Here is a 13,953-nt window from a genome sequence, read left to right on the forward strand (position 1 = left end):
AAGCCATTGTGCCAGTCCCTGCTGCTGTTTTTATATCACATTATTTCCACAACTAAGAGTACATCCTGTTAAATGCCCATTCATGCATGGCAATCAGGAATGCTTATCTTCTTTTTTACTTTATTCACTCCTCTAAAGCCAGGACAATTTTTTTCTCTTTAATTTAAAAAATTATTCTATCTGCCAAAACCTCTCCTTCTCCCTAGCACCATGAACTAGAATTAAATTCCTACTGTCACGCCCGTGAGACTTTGAATTTGGTTTTCCCACAAACCACATTTTTTTTGGTAGTTGATTTGAAGGGCAGAACAAAAGAAAGAGAAACAAAGATTTTCTTTCTATTGGTTTGTTCTTCAAATGGCCATACCAGGCCTGGGCCCATAATGCCAGAAGCCAGGAACTGTCACATGAGCAGGGACCAAAGCATCGGGGCCATCGCCTGCTGCTTCCTCAGGCACATTAGCAGGAATGCCTGATCTGAAATGGAGCAGCTGGAACTTAAACATGCACTCCAAAACTGGATGCCAGCATTGTAAGAGAAAACTTGATTTATCACACCACACCGCTGGCCCCTCTCCATGCATTCTTAGGTACTAGCTACACTACTGAGTAGGGGTTATCTGTGTCTGCCTCCCTTGTGTCTGTGGGTATATCTGCAACAAAATAGTCTGATAGCTTAAAAGCTGGGAATAAAAGTAAAGTTGGAAGTCAGGGAAATGTTCCCTAGGTGAATGACACTTTTACTGAGAACTGGAGATTGAATAGTAGTTACATGAATGAAAGGAGGAGTGTTCAAGGTAAGAGGGAACAGCATGTGCAAGCATCATGGGATCAGAGAGAGTATAGCAGGCATGATAGTCAGAAAAGAGGGACTGGAGTGGGAAGACCAGAGATTCTGAGTTTCAAAGTCTTTTGGCTTATATTCTTCACATGATCTTGTAGCGCATGATGATATAAATAATGCATATTGGCTTTCTTTCTTACAGCTGTCCCCATTGATGGGAGGTGGAGTTGCTGGTCCCAGTGGTCTTCATGCTCTGGAGGACATAAAACAAGACAAAGACAATGTAACAACCCACCTCCCCAAAATGGGGGGAACCTCTGCTCTGGCCCTGCTTCAGAAACATTGACCTGTTAGAGAAGGGATTGATTCCAGCAGAGGATATAGCTGTGGGCTGAAAAATATGAGAGCTCTGAGCTCTCTTGCATTGAGGTGCAGTTATTCCCACACTAGCTCGTACTAGGTTGCCCCAGGGGTGGAAGCCAGTGCCTGGCAACTGTTCAGAATGAGTTTATATAATGAGTGTCAATTTGAATAAATGATAGGTTAAACAAAAGCTATGTTCCTAAGGGCTTCAACCTGTTTGTAGATCTCACTGTGCCCATGCTAAAATTGTGTTGCGCCTGCATTTACTCTCACCCAGAAACCTTGGAAGTTCTTCAGGTATAGTCTCAGTAGCTAGAAGTGGCTGGCAAGGAGTTATTACCTAACAATGAACTTAGAGATTAAGTTGTTCCCTCTTGAATGAGTTCATGATCTTGTTCAATAAACACAGCAGCTAATGTTTACTGGGTGGTTACTTGTGTTGGTCATTTTTTTCAGAGAATTAACTCATTCTGTTTCTGTTACATCCTTATAAGGTAGATGTTATTATGAGCCCAATCAAAGAGTTGTGGGTACTGAAGCTTAGTTGTGTGATTGATCCTGAGCTGGTGCCATTAGGAAGTAGTCAATCTGGTAGACAAACTCAGGCTCTAGAATTCTACACTCTACTGCTCTACTGCTCTAATTCAATGGGCTTCTGGTTAATAAATAAATTTTTCCTGGAAGAAAAGGCAACAGAAAGTACTCCATGACCAGTCTTCACCTGCTGTTTTCTGAAGAGGTTGGGTCCTGGGCTGTCCCGTCCAGTAGGACAGTCAACGGGGGTAACAACCACCTAGGAGAGATTGGGGGACAAGAGACACGAAGAATGGACAGCAAGACAGGATGTCTGATCAAGCTGTCAGTTTATTGATTTTAATTGAGGGTTTTTATATTCTTCAGTAACTAAGGCTCAGGGAGGAAAGGAGAAACTGGGACACAAGCCATGGTCTCAAGACCGATTGTTCTTGAGCAGCCACCATATCAACAATAGTAACCACCATATTAACAATAGCATAGATAATAAATAACAAGATGTCAGCAGGTACAGCATAAATCACATTCTGAAACAGTTGCTAGAAACAATTGAAGCTAAGCGTGTGATTAGTTTCATAACTTCTTTCCCAAGCATCTAGCCAGCCGGGGATTTTCCACTGGCCCATAGTTCTATATTCAAAATGGCTTCAGTGTGGCTACAGTACACAGCTCCTGGCACTGGGCCATCCTTTACCTTGTGATGTCAGAGGAAGGCTGTGGCTAAGTGAGTCTGGAGCAGGATTGGGGGAGGGCGGCGATGTAGTGTAAGTGTGGATACCTGGGTGGGTGCCCAGGGAAGCTCCTAAGTTGGAGAGTCAGGGAAATTAACCACTGCACAAGAAGAAAGTTTCAACAAGAGAGAAAGAAGGTTGTGACAGAGAAAACCCGTCAAGAATTTCAACTACCTGACAGAAGAGTTATGTCTCCTGCAGGGTTCCCACTGCTTCCCAATCCCACTCCAAGTTGTCTGTGTTGTATGTTTTCCTATCCTTACTCATGGTGTTAGGCAAATCACATTTGGGTAGAAGCATGGAGCAGAGATTGGAGACGAAGAAGTCAGGTGATCTCCAAATCATCAAAAACCAAAATATTTTATGATTGTCATGTGAGCATGAAATCTTCATCCTCCTCCTGCTTTACTTCTTACTAAAATATCTCTGTAGGTTTCCTTGCTCTTAGGTCCTTCATGCCTGGTGGAAGAGCTTCAGAAGAATTTGCTGAACTAAAATTTCAGAAAGCAGAGTTGGTCAGAGAGTTATTGGTTCATCGTATTCACTTTAAATCAATTTGTTTCCTGCCAACTCATCTAGTTGGGGATTAATGCTGGATTTGGTGCTGAGGTCTGAGAGCATGGCACTTCTCTGACACCAAAGCTTGGGTCACTGTCGCCTAACTGCCTGCACTAAGCTTCTCAGTGGAATTTGGGTCAACAGGAAAACTGAGGGAGGAATTACTTTTTTCACTGCCCAGGAGTATTTGTCCTACATTCTGCATCCCAGACCCTTCACCATTGAGATGGCAAGTCTAGGCCCTTGTTTGTCTTAATATTATCGGTTTGCCATCTGCTATTATTTTGGCAGGCTAATCCAATAGTTTTTATATCTTTCATTATAGCATGGCTATATAATTTTAATGAGTTATAATCTATCTTCTTTTAATATGAACAGTGCTGTCTTTGGTTGGGAGGAAATAGCCACCAAGCCAACACTGCTGGTGTACGGAAGCCAGCAATACCAAATTAAATCCTGAATCCCAATCACAGTTACTGCTTCTAATGGGAAATTTGAGTTGATTATGGAAATGACAGCTAGGTTCACATTTATTGCATTAAGCAGAAATTGTTTATCCTATTAAATGTGGTCTTGAAGGAGAGACAATTGGATCGCAAAGCACTGGTGAACACCCGGGTGACACTCAGGTGCTGCTAAACTGTGCAATAATTACATTCTTATTTGTGGGCTGAACTTCCCCTCGTGGCTCTTTTTGCAAACAAATGTATTTAGGAGGAGGCTGAGACATAATGTAAGAACTAAACACAACAAATGCAAACTGTGCCTCTGGAAAATCTTGGCAACTTCAGTATGCATTGGTATACCATAAAAGGAGCCATGATATGTGAAAGGCAGAGTCCAGGCAGTGTGGTTAGGCAATGCTGTACAAAAGGCCGAACACACGCAAGACTGCATGTGGGGTATTTCTGCAGTTAACAGTGTGAATATTCCAAATGCTGTACCTTCCTGTGCTTTATGTCAGGGTGGGAGGCTTCCCATGAGACTTGGGCTAATAACAGAGCCTCCGTGGGAATAATAATGATTATAATTAGTTTAACAATTGTAATGATAATAATAGCTGCCAATTACAAAGCACTTCCCAGTTTATGAAGTCTTTTAACCTACATTGTCTCACTTAATCTGTATCTCAATTTGATGGGGGTAGGTATTATTCCAATCATGAAATGACAGGTAGAGAAGACTCCACAGGGAAAACCAATCCCTAAACTAATGAACTGATGGAGAATCAAGGTAGAATCCAGAGGCCAGGAAGGAGTGCATCTGCTGGTGGGGAAGCTGGACAGAGAGAAACCTGCTTTAAGAGGACTCTGGCTCTGTGCAAAAGAGCCTGGGACGCTGGAGCCAAAAACCCTCGGAGGCAGTGAAATCTCTTCTGACAGCAGCTTGATAAATACTTTGTGTCATGGGATCCTGCACTCAGCAGCCCCACCAGTCCCCTGCACATTGAATCTACTATCTAGCTCATTATCTTCCTGATCTGGCCTTGTTCCTTTTCTCAGTCAGCCACTCATAGTCCTGTTTGGTTGAGTAAGTGTCTACTTGGTTTGTTCCCATCTCACTTTGCTGTCTGAACACTCATCCCACGGTACACAATGTTTATGAAATCTGGAAGCAGAGATATTATCTGTTTTCTGGATTGAAGACTTCCTTAAGGACACTATGTCTAGTCAACGATGTTTCCAGACTTGGGAGACACTGCACTACATTGTACTCACTTACTGTCTCCGAATTCATCCTGCTTAACATTGAAGAGGATGCATGTTCAACCTGAACATCGCAGCATTGCAAGAGACTGGTGAAATAAAAGAGGTTAACACAACGGTTGTGAATACTTGTTCTGGGTTGATGTTAGTGACACCTCTTGGTGACAACCAGGAATTTCCAGGGAAATTTTACAACTTAGAAAAACAGAAAGCAACAGATGGAGGGAAAATTGTCGCTTTTCCCTCTGTGACACAGCTTCACAGGTGAAGAAACTAAGTAAGGCTCAAGGAGGTTTAAATCCTTGTGTGTGGCAGAGACAGGAAAAAGGAACCCTTTTTGTCTGTCTTACAAGCCTTTTGCCTCAACTTTAGATTTTAGTTTATTTCAGATCAGCAGCACTCAGGTCCTTCAGATCCAGTGTTCACTGAATATTTGCATGAAATCTTGTTATTCATAGATGCATTATGTTTTCCCTCTTCAGTTATTTTCTTGAGCATTAGGTCAAACTCTGATACTTGAGCTAGCTCAGAACTCAAGAATCTTTGTGGAGATACCAGGGGTGATGTCATATCATCTTGGGGGAAATTGGAAGCAGCTTAAAGACCAGTGGCACTGCAGTTAAATGTGCATGCTCCAAAGCCAGGAGCCAACCTTCTGGAACCTGGCTCTAATAGGCCTTACACAAAGCTGTGGCCTTTGTGGACTTATGCAGGTGATGCACCTGTCTGTGCCTTGATTTCCTCCCCTGCAAGATGGAGCTGAAAACACTATCAAGCTCTTAAAGATTTTTGAGGGCTGTGTGAATTATTGTACTTACAAAAGTTGTTCTGGACCCAATGAACAATCTGTAATTAGCTCTGTCATTGTCATCAGCATTTTCAGGAATTCTCAAAATATCAGTAAGGACCCCAGGTTACTTTTTTTTTCCCAGTGTCATTTGAAATTGCTTTAAAGACATTTCAGTGAAAAACCCACCACAGCACATGAGACCAAAAAGACAAAATAGCTTAGCTCCTGGGAGATGTCTTAATAAAGGACATGGCTTTTCTCTTCCAAGCTATGGGTTATTAAGGGAAAATGTAACAGCATAATAACTAATATTTGCAGAGGGCATTACCAGTTACAAAGAACTTTCACTTACCTAATCCAGCTTAATCCTCTCAATGCCTGCAAGAGGAAAGATTTATTATCTGCCTTTGACAGGTGGTGAGACCCAGCCTTGGAGACCCTCAGTGGTTTGTCCAAGACCACACAGCTTCACAGGCAGTGTAGTTTAGTCCAAGTGATGTGCTCCACCTGCCCACGACACCCACTGTTGTGAATACAACACTAGAGGCATCAAGAAAATAGGTTTCCCCTGCCCGCTTGTATAAAAGTGGCCCATGGTCTGACATCCTGCCTGAAGGAGAAAAAGCAGGTATAGATGGCTTTGCTGCTGCAGCAGGCACACATTTAAGTCTCAATGCTGTCACTTCCCAGCTGTGTTGTTCTTAATCAAGTCACTTGCCCATTCTGTGCTGCAGTGTCCTCATTAGAAAATAGGGCAACTAATCCACACGATACAATGTAAGACTTGCAAGTCAGGACAGGGATAAAGTGACTGTCCTGATTCCCAAAGTCTTCGGCATATGGAAGGTGCTCCTGTCTTTTTATTTTTGAGTGTTGAACAAAACTACCCTGCTGAGCATCCTCCCCTTGGAACAGGAGGTGCCTTTTACAGAAAGAGAAGAAAGAAGGAGCAGCCATCATCACACTTGCAGTGGGGAATTCTCCGAGGACTAGGGGTCAGGTAGCTGGCCTGATATTCACCTCTGAGTAGGAGGGCTGGCTCCTGGCGGCATCTACCAGTTATCTCAAGTTCACACCTTGTAACCCCAAATGTTCCTTCATCCATCACTAGCCATTGTCTGGGATCCTCTCCTCCTCCCCCACTACCCCCTGCCAGATGATTTCTTGTTAATAAACCAGTTTGTTCACAGCCTGAAAACTATCTGATTCTGTCCCCCTTTTATCCCAACTACCATCCATCCATCAATTGCTTGCTACACAGGCTTGGCTAGGAAAATGGAAATGGGGGGGAGTGAGAAGACAAATAATAGATAAAACTTCCTAGCTGCTATCTTAAAGAGAATGGATGAATACATCTGTCAGACATGTATCATGCCTCTGAACAGCCAAGTCCATTTGTTCAAAACAGGTAAGGATGCACAGATTTGTGACACATTTTAAGCTGTTCATATAGAAGGAAAACATATTTTCCTTATCTCCCCCCGGGGAATGAGGGAAGGCTGAGGCCAAGAACAAGGAATTTTGGATCCATGAGATGGACTTTCCCTCATTGAGGTGGAAAGGATGGTCTCTCTCTCTCTCTCTCTCTCTCTGTCTCTCTCTCTCTCCTAAGGTACCAGTAGGGATGTTATAGGCTGTGTATCCCCTCATGCCACAGGATGGTGGCAACATCCAGGAATCTGAGCAAGGTATTCTAAGGTATTATTCATGAGCTTCTCTGTCACAAGTTGTAGAACAGCAAGGTCATTCTAGTGTCTTTTGCTCTAACAGAGAGGGTTAAAGGAGAGAGAACATGTTCAATAATCATGAGCTCAAACTTAAAGCTTCCATGTGCCAAGCACGGTGCTAGGAGCTGGGGCTACCAAGGCAATTAGAAACGCCCTTGTGCCTTGCAAGAAGTCACGGGGCAAGGGAGAGAGAGAGACTAGCAGGTTGCAGTGATGGAGCATGCCAGCACAGCAGTAGCACAGGCTTGGCACTTGCGCTGTTGCCCTGAAGCATGTTGATGAGGAGATGAGAGAAGTTGAGAGGTGAAGATGCAGAAGCCAGTGCTTCCAGAAGTATGTACAGAGGATTGGAAGGCACCAACGGCCCAACCTATCTGAGGAACTAAATGGGAAGCAGTTCTTTGATGCAACAACATGGAGTCTTTGCTAAGGTGAAATAACGTTCTAGGTTGTTGGAGGAGGGCAATCTACCGATGAGAAGACTTGAGTATTAATGAGAAGAGACTCGTTGCCACAGTTCAGACTGCTTTAACAAAACACCACAGGCTGAGTTAGTTCAACAATTTATTTCCCACCATTCTGGAGGTTGACAGTCTATGACCAAGGTGCTGACTGGTTCAGTGCCTGGTGAGGTCACTCTTGCTGGCTTGCTGACCGCTGTCCTCTTCCTGTGCCATCTAGTGGTCAACTGCAGTGAGGAAGAAGGTTCTCTGGTGTCTCTTTTCATAGCGGCAATCGTCTGGTCTTGAGGTCAAAAGGGTTCCATCATCCTGAGCTAAGCATCTGCCAAAGTCCTCACCTCCTGGTATCATCCCAAGAAGGGTGAGATTTCAATACAGGAATTTTGGATGAATACACGCTGAGAAAAAAAGAGTAAGAAATCTATCTGACCACAGGAAGTGGTAAATGCTATGCAATAAAGGTAAACAAACAAAAGAATATGCCTCATTGCATAGAGAGCATGAGAAGACTTTGGAAGGTGACATCTGAGCAGACAAAGGAAAACATGATATGAGCTTCAGCTGAGCCCATTTAGGGAGTGAACATTTCAGGCAGGGGAGATGGCAGGCACCCAGGTCCTGAGTCAGAGAAGGGCTGGGCTGATGTGAGAAAGAGGAAGGCCAGTGGCTGGAGCAGCATGACTAAGCAAAGGATTATGGGGAGTGAAATCAGAGAGAAAGACAACAGCTAATCAGAGAGAGCTCTGTCCATCATGTCAAGAACCACAGTTTTTTTTTTTTAATAATTGATTTAAAAGATAAGAAAGGAAAGATTAAGATGGAGTCACGCATTGACTTCAGCTCAAAGAAGACTCTGGAACTCTGGTATGAACACTTCAGTCTTTATGACAATAGCTATCGGCTATTGTACCCCAAGAGCACCTCAGGGGAAAAAGTTTGAGATTGCAGAAAAGCTTTCTGTGGGGTTCTCCCAGGAACAAGCAGAGGCTGTTATCAGGACAGGCCCAGTGACTTTTGTACCCTCCGACCCCCCATATAGCTCATGATCTCTCAACTCTGTGGCTTTGTGCATGACATTTACTTAATTGGGTTTTCTATTCATTCATTCACTTTGGCTGCCCTTCTTCCTCCAGGCTGTCCTCCCTGTTCCTGGCTGAACTCTCACCAACACCGCTGTTTCCTCTACCAGACCCCGCATTCCTCCGTGGTAGGGAACTTGGTCACAGTCAGGCTGAAGCCTGCAGCCCTGGCTGTGGCACCAGAGACCACCAGCACACAGGCTTCCCATTTCTGAACTGAAGAGAAAGCTGCTGACACGTTCTTTCGGAGAGAGAAACTCCTTCTGAAGTCTGCAATGCAACCCCACTACCCCCAGCACACTCTCCGAGTGCTGCAGCTTCTCTGCTGTCGCTCATTTCTGCGATGTGGCTTTTGAAGCCTACCCTTTCTCTCTGTCCATTTTCTCCACCCTAAAGGCATTTTGTTCATAAGAGATTCATTGAGTGCTCAGCCCTTTAGATCTCCTTCTCTCTCAAAGAGAAAAAAGGGAGAAAAAGCCTTCTTCTTATTGCTTTTCATTCTGTCATTAATTTACTTTTCAAAAGACAACTTGTCAAGGGGAGAGAATATCTTTAAGCCATGTGTTTACACCCACTGTCTATAAAACTGCAGATTATAGATCTCCCTAAAGGACCTGAGGGAACATACATTGGACAGGTTGTATGCTTTTTGCTTTGTGGAGCTGACCATTCTCTCTGAGGGAGGTGCTGCTATCTTTGAAAATGCAACCACTGCTGTTGTATTTTAAATTTCCGAGACTGCTGGGATGGTAGCACCCTTAGAGCAGGGAGACAGATGCTGGCCTTGGCTCCCTGTCATAGATGACAAGACTGCAGCACTGCCCTGCTCTGCTAGTAGTTTTGCTCACAGGTGAAATGAGAGAGATATCTTCTGTATACAAATACTTTGGGGCTGGGCTGGGTGGAAGCTGGGAGCCAGGAACTCCATCCAGGTCTCCTACATGAGTGGCAGGGACTCAGTATTTGAATCATCATCTCAACCTCAGGGAACTACGGCTGTGAGCTGGGCCGGAATCAGGGTTGGGACTGACACAGAGTCTGATTGTCCCATGCAGCAGTTTAATCCTCTGGTGCCAGGACACTGGTCCTCACTCATGATTTCTACCTTTAAAGTCTCCTTGTTTAAAAAATTCTTCAAGGCCTGGATTGAGCTCTGAACTGTGCTTAATATACAAGCCAATGGAAAAAGAAATCTACTTGGCCTGTTTAGCACTTGTTTTCTGAGACAATCCTCTGGTGCTAACTCAGCAATTAATTTCCCATGGCTCTAACATCCCTTCTAATTGTGTCAGCTACATAGGCTTCTGGATCTGATGGTTCTGGTTCCATGAATTCAGCCAGCTGCTGATTGGGAATGTAAATAAGGCTCTTCTGTTATTGCTGTGTCTGAAACAACCCTGCCATCATTCCATTGACAACATGGCATAGATAATTATTGACATAGAATTTATACTGCATTATGTACAGGTAAAGTAGAGATGATATAGTGCACACAGGGGAGCATGTGTAGGACAAATGCAGGCAGGTGATACCAGGACATTTTGTACAAGGTATTTGTCGATCTGTGGACTTTGGCAACCTTGCCGGGGAGGGAGGACAGGATGTTCCCGAGCTCATCTCCTGGGGATATTGTGGGCTGACCACATATAAGTCTATTTTCATCCAAACAAGACCAATGGGTGTGGAGAGATTTAAGGCACTAATATGTATGTCAGTCACCAGGTGTTTATTGAGTACCTACTACACACTGAAAATGTGGATTTGGCCTTCAAGGGACTCACACTCCTGAAGGATAAACCAATAGATCAGGAGAAAATTAGGTGCAATCTGCTGAGTCCTCCATTAAAGGCATGACTGGTGTGCTGCGGGAGACAGAGCCAGGCTGTTACTGACTTTCCTGCGGAAGGGCCTTGGATGGAGATTGGACATCACTGGTTGCCACCTCCAAACCCATCTTCTACTCTTGGCAACTGGTCAGTGTGGATCACATCTCTGAACTGACTCTTGAGTCCTTCTGCTTACCTGATCAATACCTGTTCACTATTACATTCAAGTAACAACCCTGGCCTCTGGGAATACAATCATGAAAAAAGAAACTTGATTTTTGCCTCAAGAATACCACTCTTTTAAAAGACATTAGAAATGGTGACAGAGGGGTGGGCATTCAGTCCAGCGGCTGGGACACCGGCATCTCCTCTCAGAGAGCCTGGGTGTGACTTCTGGCTCCAGCCTCCCACTTATGCAGAGCTTGGAAGGCAGGTGGTGATTCAAGTGCCAGGGTCCTGAGTTGAGTGGCAGGCATTTGGAAAATGAATCAGCAGATGACAGCTCTGTCTGCTTCTTGAACAAAAATAGCTTAAATATATAAATAGTCACAGGAATATGGGACTGAAGAAATGTGTAATTATGAATGTTTCTGTCTGCCTCCACACAATTCATATATGGAAATCTTAACTCTGTTGTTTGTTTTATAAATATTTATTTGAAAGGCAGAATTGGAGAGAGGGAGAGTGAAGAAAAAGAGAGAAAGAGTTTGAGAGAGGAGAGAGATAAGTCTTCCATCCACTGGTTCACTCCTCAAATGACTGCAACAACCGAAGCTGGGCTTGTCAGAAGCCAGGAGACTCTGGGTGTCCCATGGGAGTGCAGAGGCTTAAGGAGTTAATTCATCTTCTGCTCTTTCCCAGGGATGTTCGCAGGGAGCTGGATCAGCAATGGTACTTCCAGGACTGGTGCCCATGTTACAGGCTAGTACTGTAGGGCCATGGCTTTACCTATTAAGCCACAGCACAGTTTCCCCAATTTTTATCTTTAGGAGATGGGGGTACTTTTGGAGGTTATTGGGTCATGGTATAGCCCTTGGGAATGACTTAAAAGCCTTGTAAAAGGCACCCCAGAGATTGCATAGTCCCTTACACCACCTGAAGACACAAATGCCAGTGATGTGTAAAATAAAAAGCAAGTCTAGCCACAACATGTGCAGAATCTGTTGATGCTTTGATTTTGGGTTTTCCAGCTTCCCAAACCATGAGCAATAGATTTCTGTTGCTTGTAAGCCAGCCAGTTTATTACTACAGCAGCCCACATAGTAACTGACAAGGACAGGTAGGCATGCAACTCTAGGGAATATCCCGGTTGTGGAAGCAGCTCTGGGACTGAGCAGACGCTCTCAGGTTTCTGGCTTGACATCCAAGCTAGAAGAAGTCAGTGATGCTTTAAAAAGATAAAGGAATAAGTGTTCATTGGTCTGTATGTTCTCAGACATGAAACAAGTCCTGTTTTCACTAGCTGTGTAGGTGGAGGCCGCCATAGCATTGAGCCCAACCTTGGCTCAGAGGCATCAGCAAGCTTGTGTCTGTACACTCCAGCCTGGACAAGAAGCACCTCCATTCTGGGGTGCAGGGTTGTTGCATTCTCTCCTCCTTTCCCGGGTGCCTGCTGTGCACACAGACCAGGCGCTCCAGCAACTCCAGCGACCATCTGCTTTGACTCCTGTGGAGAGAGTTTGCCAGAGAGGAGCAGATGAGTAGGTGACAAGCACAGGGAAGGCTGACAGGGAGGGCTGTGCATTGCCTAGAGCAGCTTGTCATCCCTTTTTGGGGAAATGCTTGGGGTAAACAAGCAAGATCCCTATACACACTGTCTCATAACTAATTTGAAACTCAGGATGCAGTGAGAATAGGCCCCTGGGAGCCCATCACTAAAATAGGGATCTATAGCTCCATGGAAGACAGATAACAGAGCAAGGCAGGAGGCCCAAACCTCTGAAAAATGGCACCCATGACACTCAAGTCACCAGAGAACACAAGAAGCAAGAAGCATAGCCCAGCTGTGGAAGCCATTTCCTGGGTAACAGACCCTCTGCAGAGCATGCCAGCACATGCATTGACCATGGGATGTCTAAAAACCCAGAGCAGAGCATTTCCTAGCCCAGGAAGGCTGCTGCATGCCTTCGGGTTAGCCTCTTTCCTTGATCAACCTGGCTTTTTAATATGAGAAAGACAGACTAGGGCAATAAGGTTTTTTTTTTTTTGGTCATTTTTATCACTTTTTTTTCTTAAATGAAATATTCCATGGGCCCCCAACAGCTATGTCAAATGGAAGTAGAACTGTTCTATTTGAAGTCAGGGTGTCTATCAGGCTCACCCTCCTCCTCTGGGCAGCCCCTGGGACCCCACAACTCCTCAGATCACAGTGTGAATACCATAGAGTTAGATTATCTGCAAATTCCCTCCAGCTCTGTAATTATACTCCCTGATGGCACAGCCACAGCAGGCTTCTCTGTCTATTTCTCTCACCACTGTGACTTACTTACCACAGGCAAAGATTTACTGGGAACATTCCTTGAGGGTCTAAGGGGTCTTCAGAAAGGCTGACCTTTGCCTTAGGTTTCCTTGCCAGCCCAATAGCTATTAGGCTAAAGGTTCACTATGATACCTCCAAGATCTCCTAATGTCCCTATTTGAAACAGGCTAACGGTGTGTCATGAAGTGTCTGCACGTCATTGGATGGAAAACATGCTAATGGCAGCCATCTTCCTAAATCACTGGCCTCATGAATCCTTTTCCACTGCCCACTGTGTGTAACAAGATTTACAGTGACTGCCCCCGAGCCTGGCACACTTCACTAAGATGCATGCCTAAATGACTGCTAGTCCTTTTCTTGTCTACATGCTGTGGGACAGGGATCCAAGAAGTCACTGGCTCTGAGGCCTCACGGAAATCTGTGTAATTACTCACACAAGGGGCATATCTGTCCCCTTTGATCAAGGTCAAGCTGAGAACCATAATCTGGCACATACACTCCACTTTCCCCAAGTAGTACTTGCTCAATGTTCTCAGAACCTCTACTGCTGTTTTGCGGGTGCTTGGACATGAAAGATTAGAGTATAGAGTTATGTGTTTAGCTTCTGGCATCAGGTTGCCTGGGTCCCATCTTGGCTTTTTCATTCCTCAGCTATATGACTTTAAATTAGTCATATAACTTGCTTGTGTTCCAGTTTCCTCATCTGTACATTGGGGTTATTGATAGTATTTCTGTACTGAGGTTCTTGAGGAAATAAGCAAGTTCATAAACGTATTGTTGCTGTAAGAGCTGGTACAGGACATGGCTATTTACCGTTTCTGATCTTTGACTTGGGGTCACTTTCAGAAACCTGATTGACATTCAGGAAATCCCTGGGCCCTAGTTCTGGATGTATTCACCATGAATCATTTTCTT

General features: G+C 44.4%; 2 protein-coding genes across 3 annotated transcripts in view; one reads left to right on the forward strand and one right to left on the reverse strand.

Annotated features, from left to right (window-relative positions):
• The window catches only part of C8B (complement C8 beta chain), a 35,205-nt gene extending 33,867 nt beyond the window's left edge, over positions 1–1,338 (forward strand). For both annotated transcript variants that reach the window (XM_040978651.1, XM_040978652.1), the window contains one exon: positions 987–1,338. In XM_040978651.1, coding sequence (XP_040834585.1) covers positions 987–1,138 — 152 coding nt within the window. In that variant the 3' untranslated portion in view covers positions 1,139–1,338. The remainder of the gene's footprint in view (positions 1–986) is intronic.
• A 10,114-nt stretch (positions 1,339–11,452) lies between these two features.
• The window catches only part of C8A (complement C8 alpha chain), a 64,240-nt gene continuing 61,739 nt past the window's right edge, over positions 11,453–13,953 (reverse strand). The window contains exon 11 of the mRNA XM_040978653.1: positions 11,453–12,225. Coding sequence (XP_040834587.1) covers positions 12,074–12,225 — 152 coding nt within the window. The 3' untranslated portion in view covers positions 11,453–12,073. The remainder of the gene's footprint in view (positions 12,226–13,953) is intronic.

This window comes from Ochotona curzoniae, unplaced genomic scaffold (assembly GCF_017591425.1).
Source record: "Ochotona curzoniae isolate NIBS_2020 unplaced genomic scaffold, NIBS_Ocur_1.0 contig_291, whole genome shotgun sequence".
NCBI classification, from domain to species: domain Eukaryota; kingdom Metazoa; phylum Chordata; class Mammalia; order Lagomorpha; family Ochotonidae; genus Ochotona; species Ochotona curzoniae.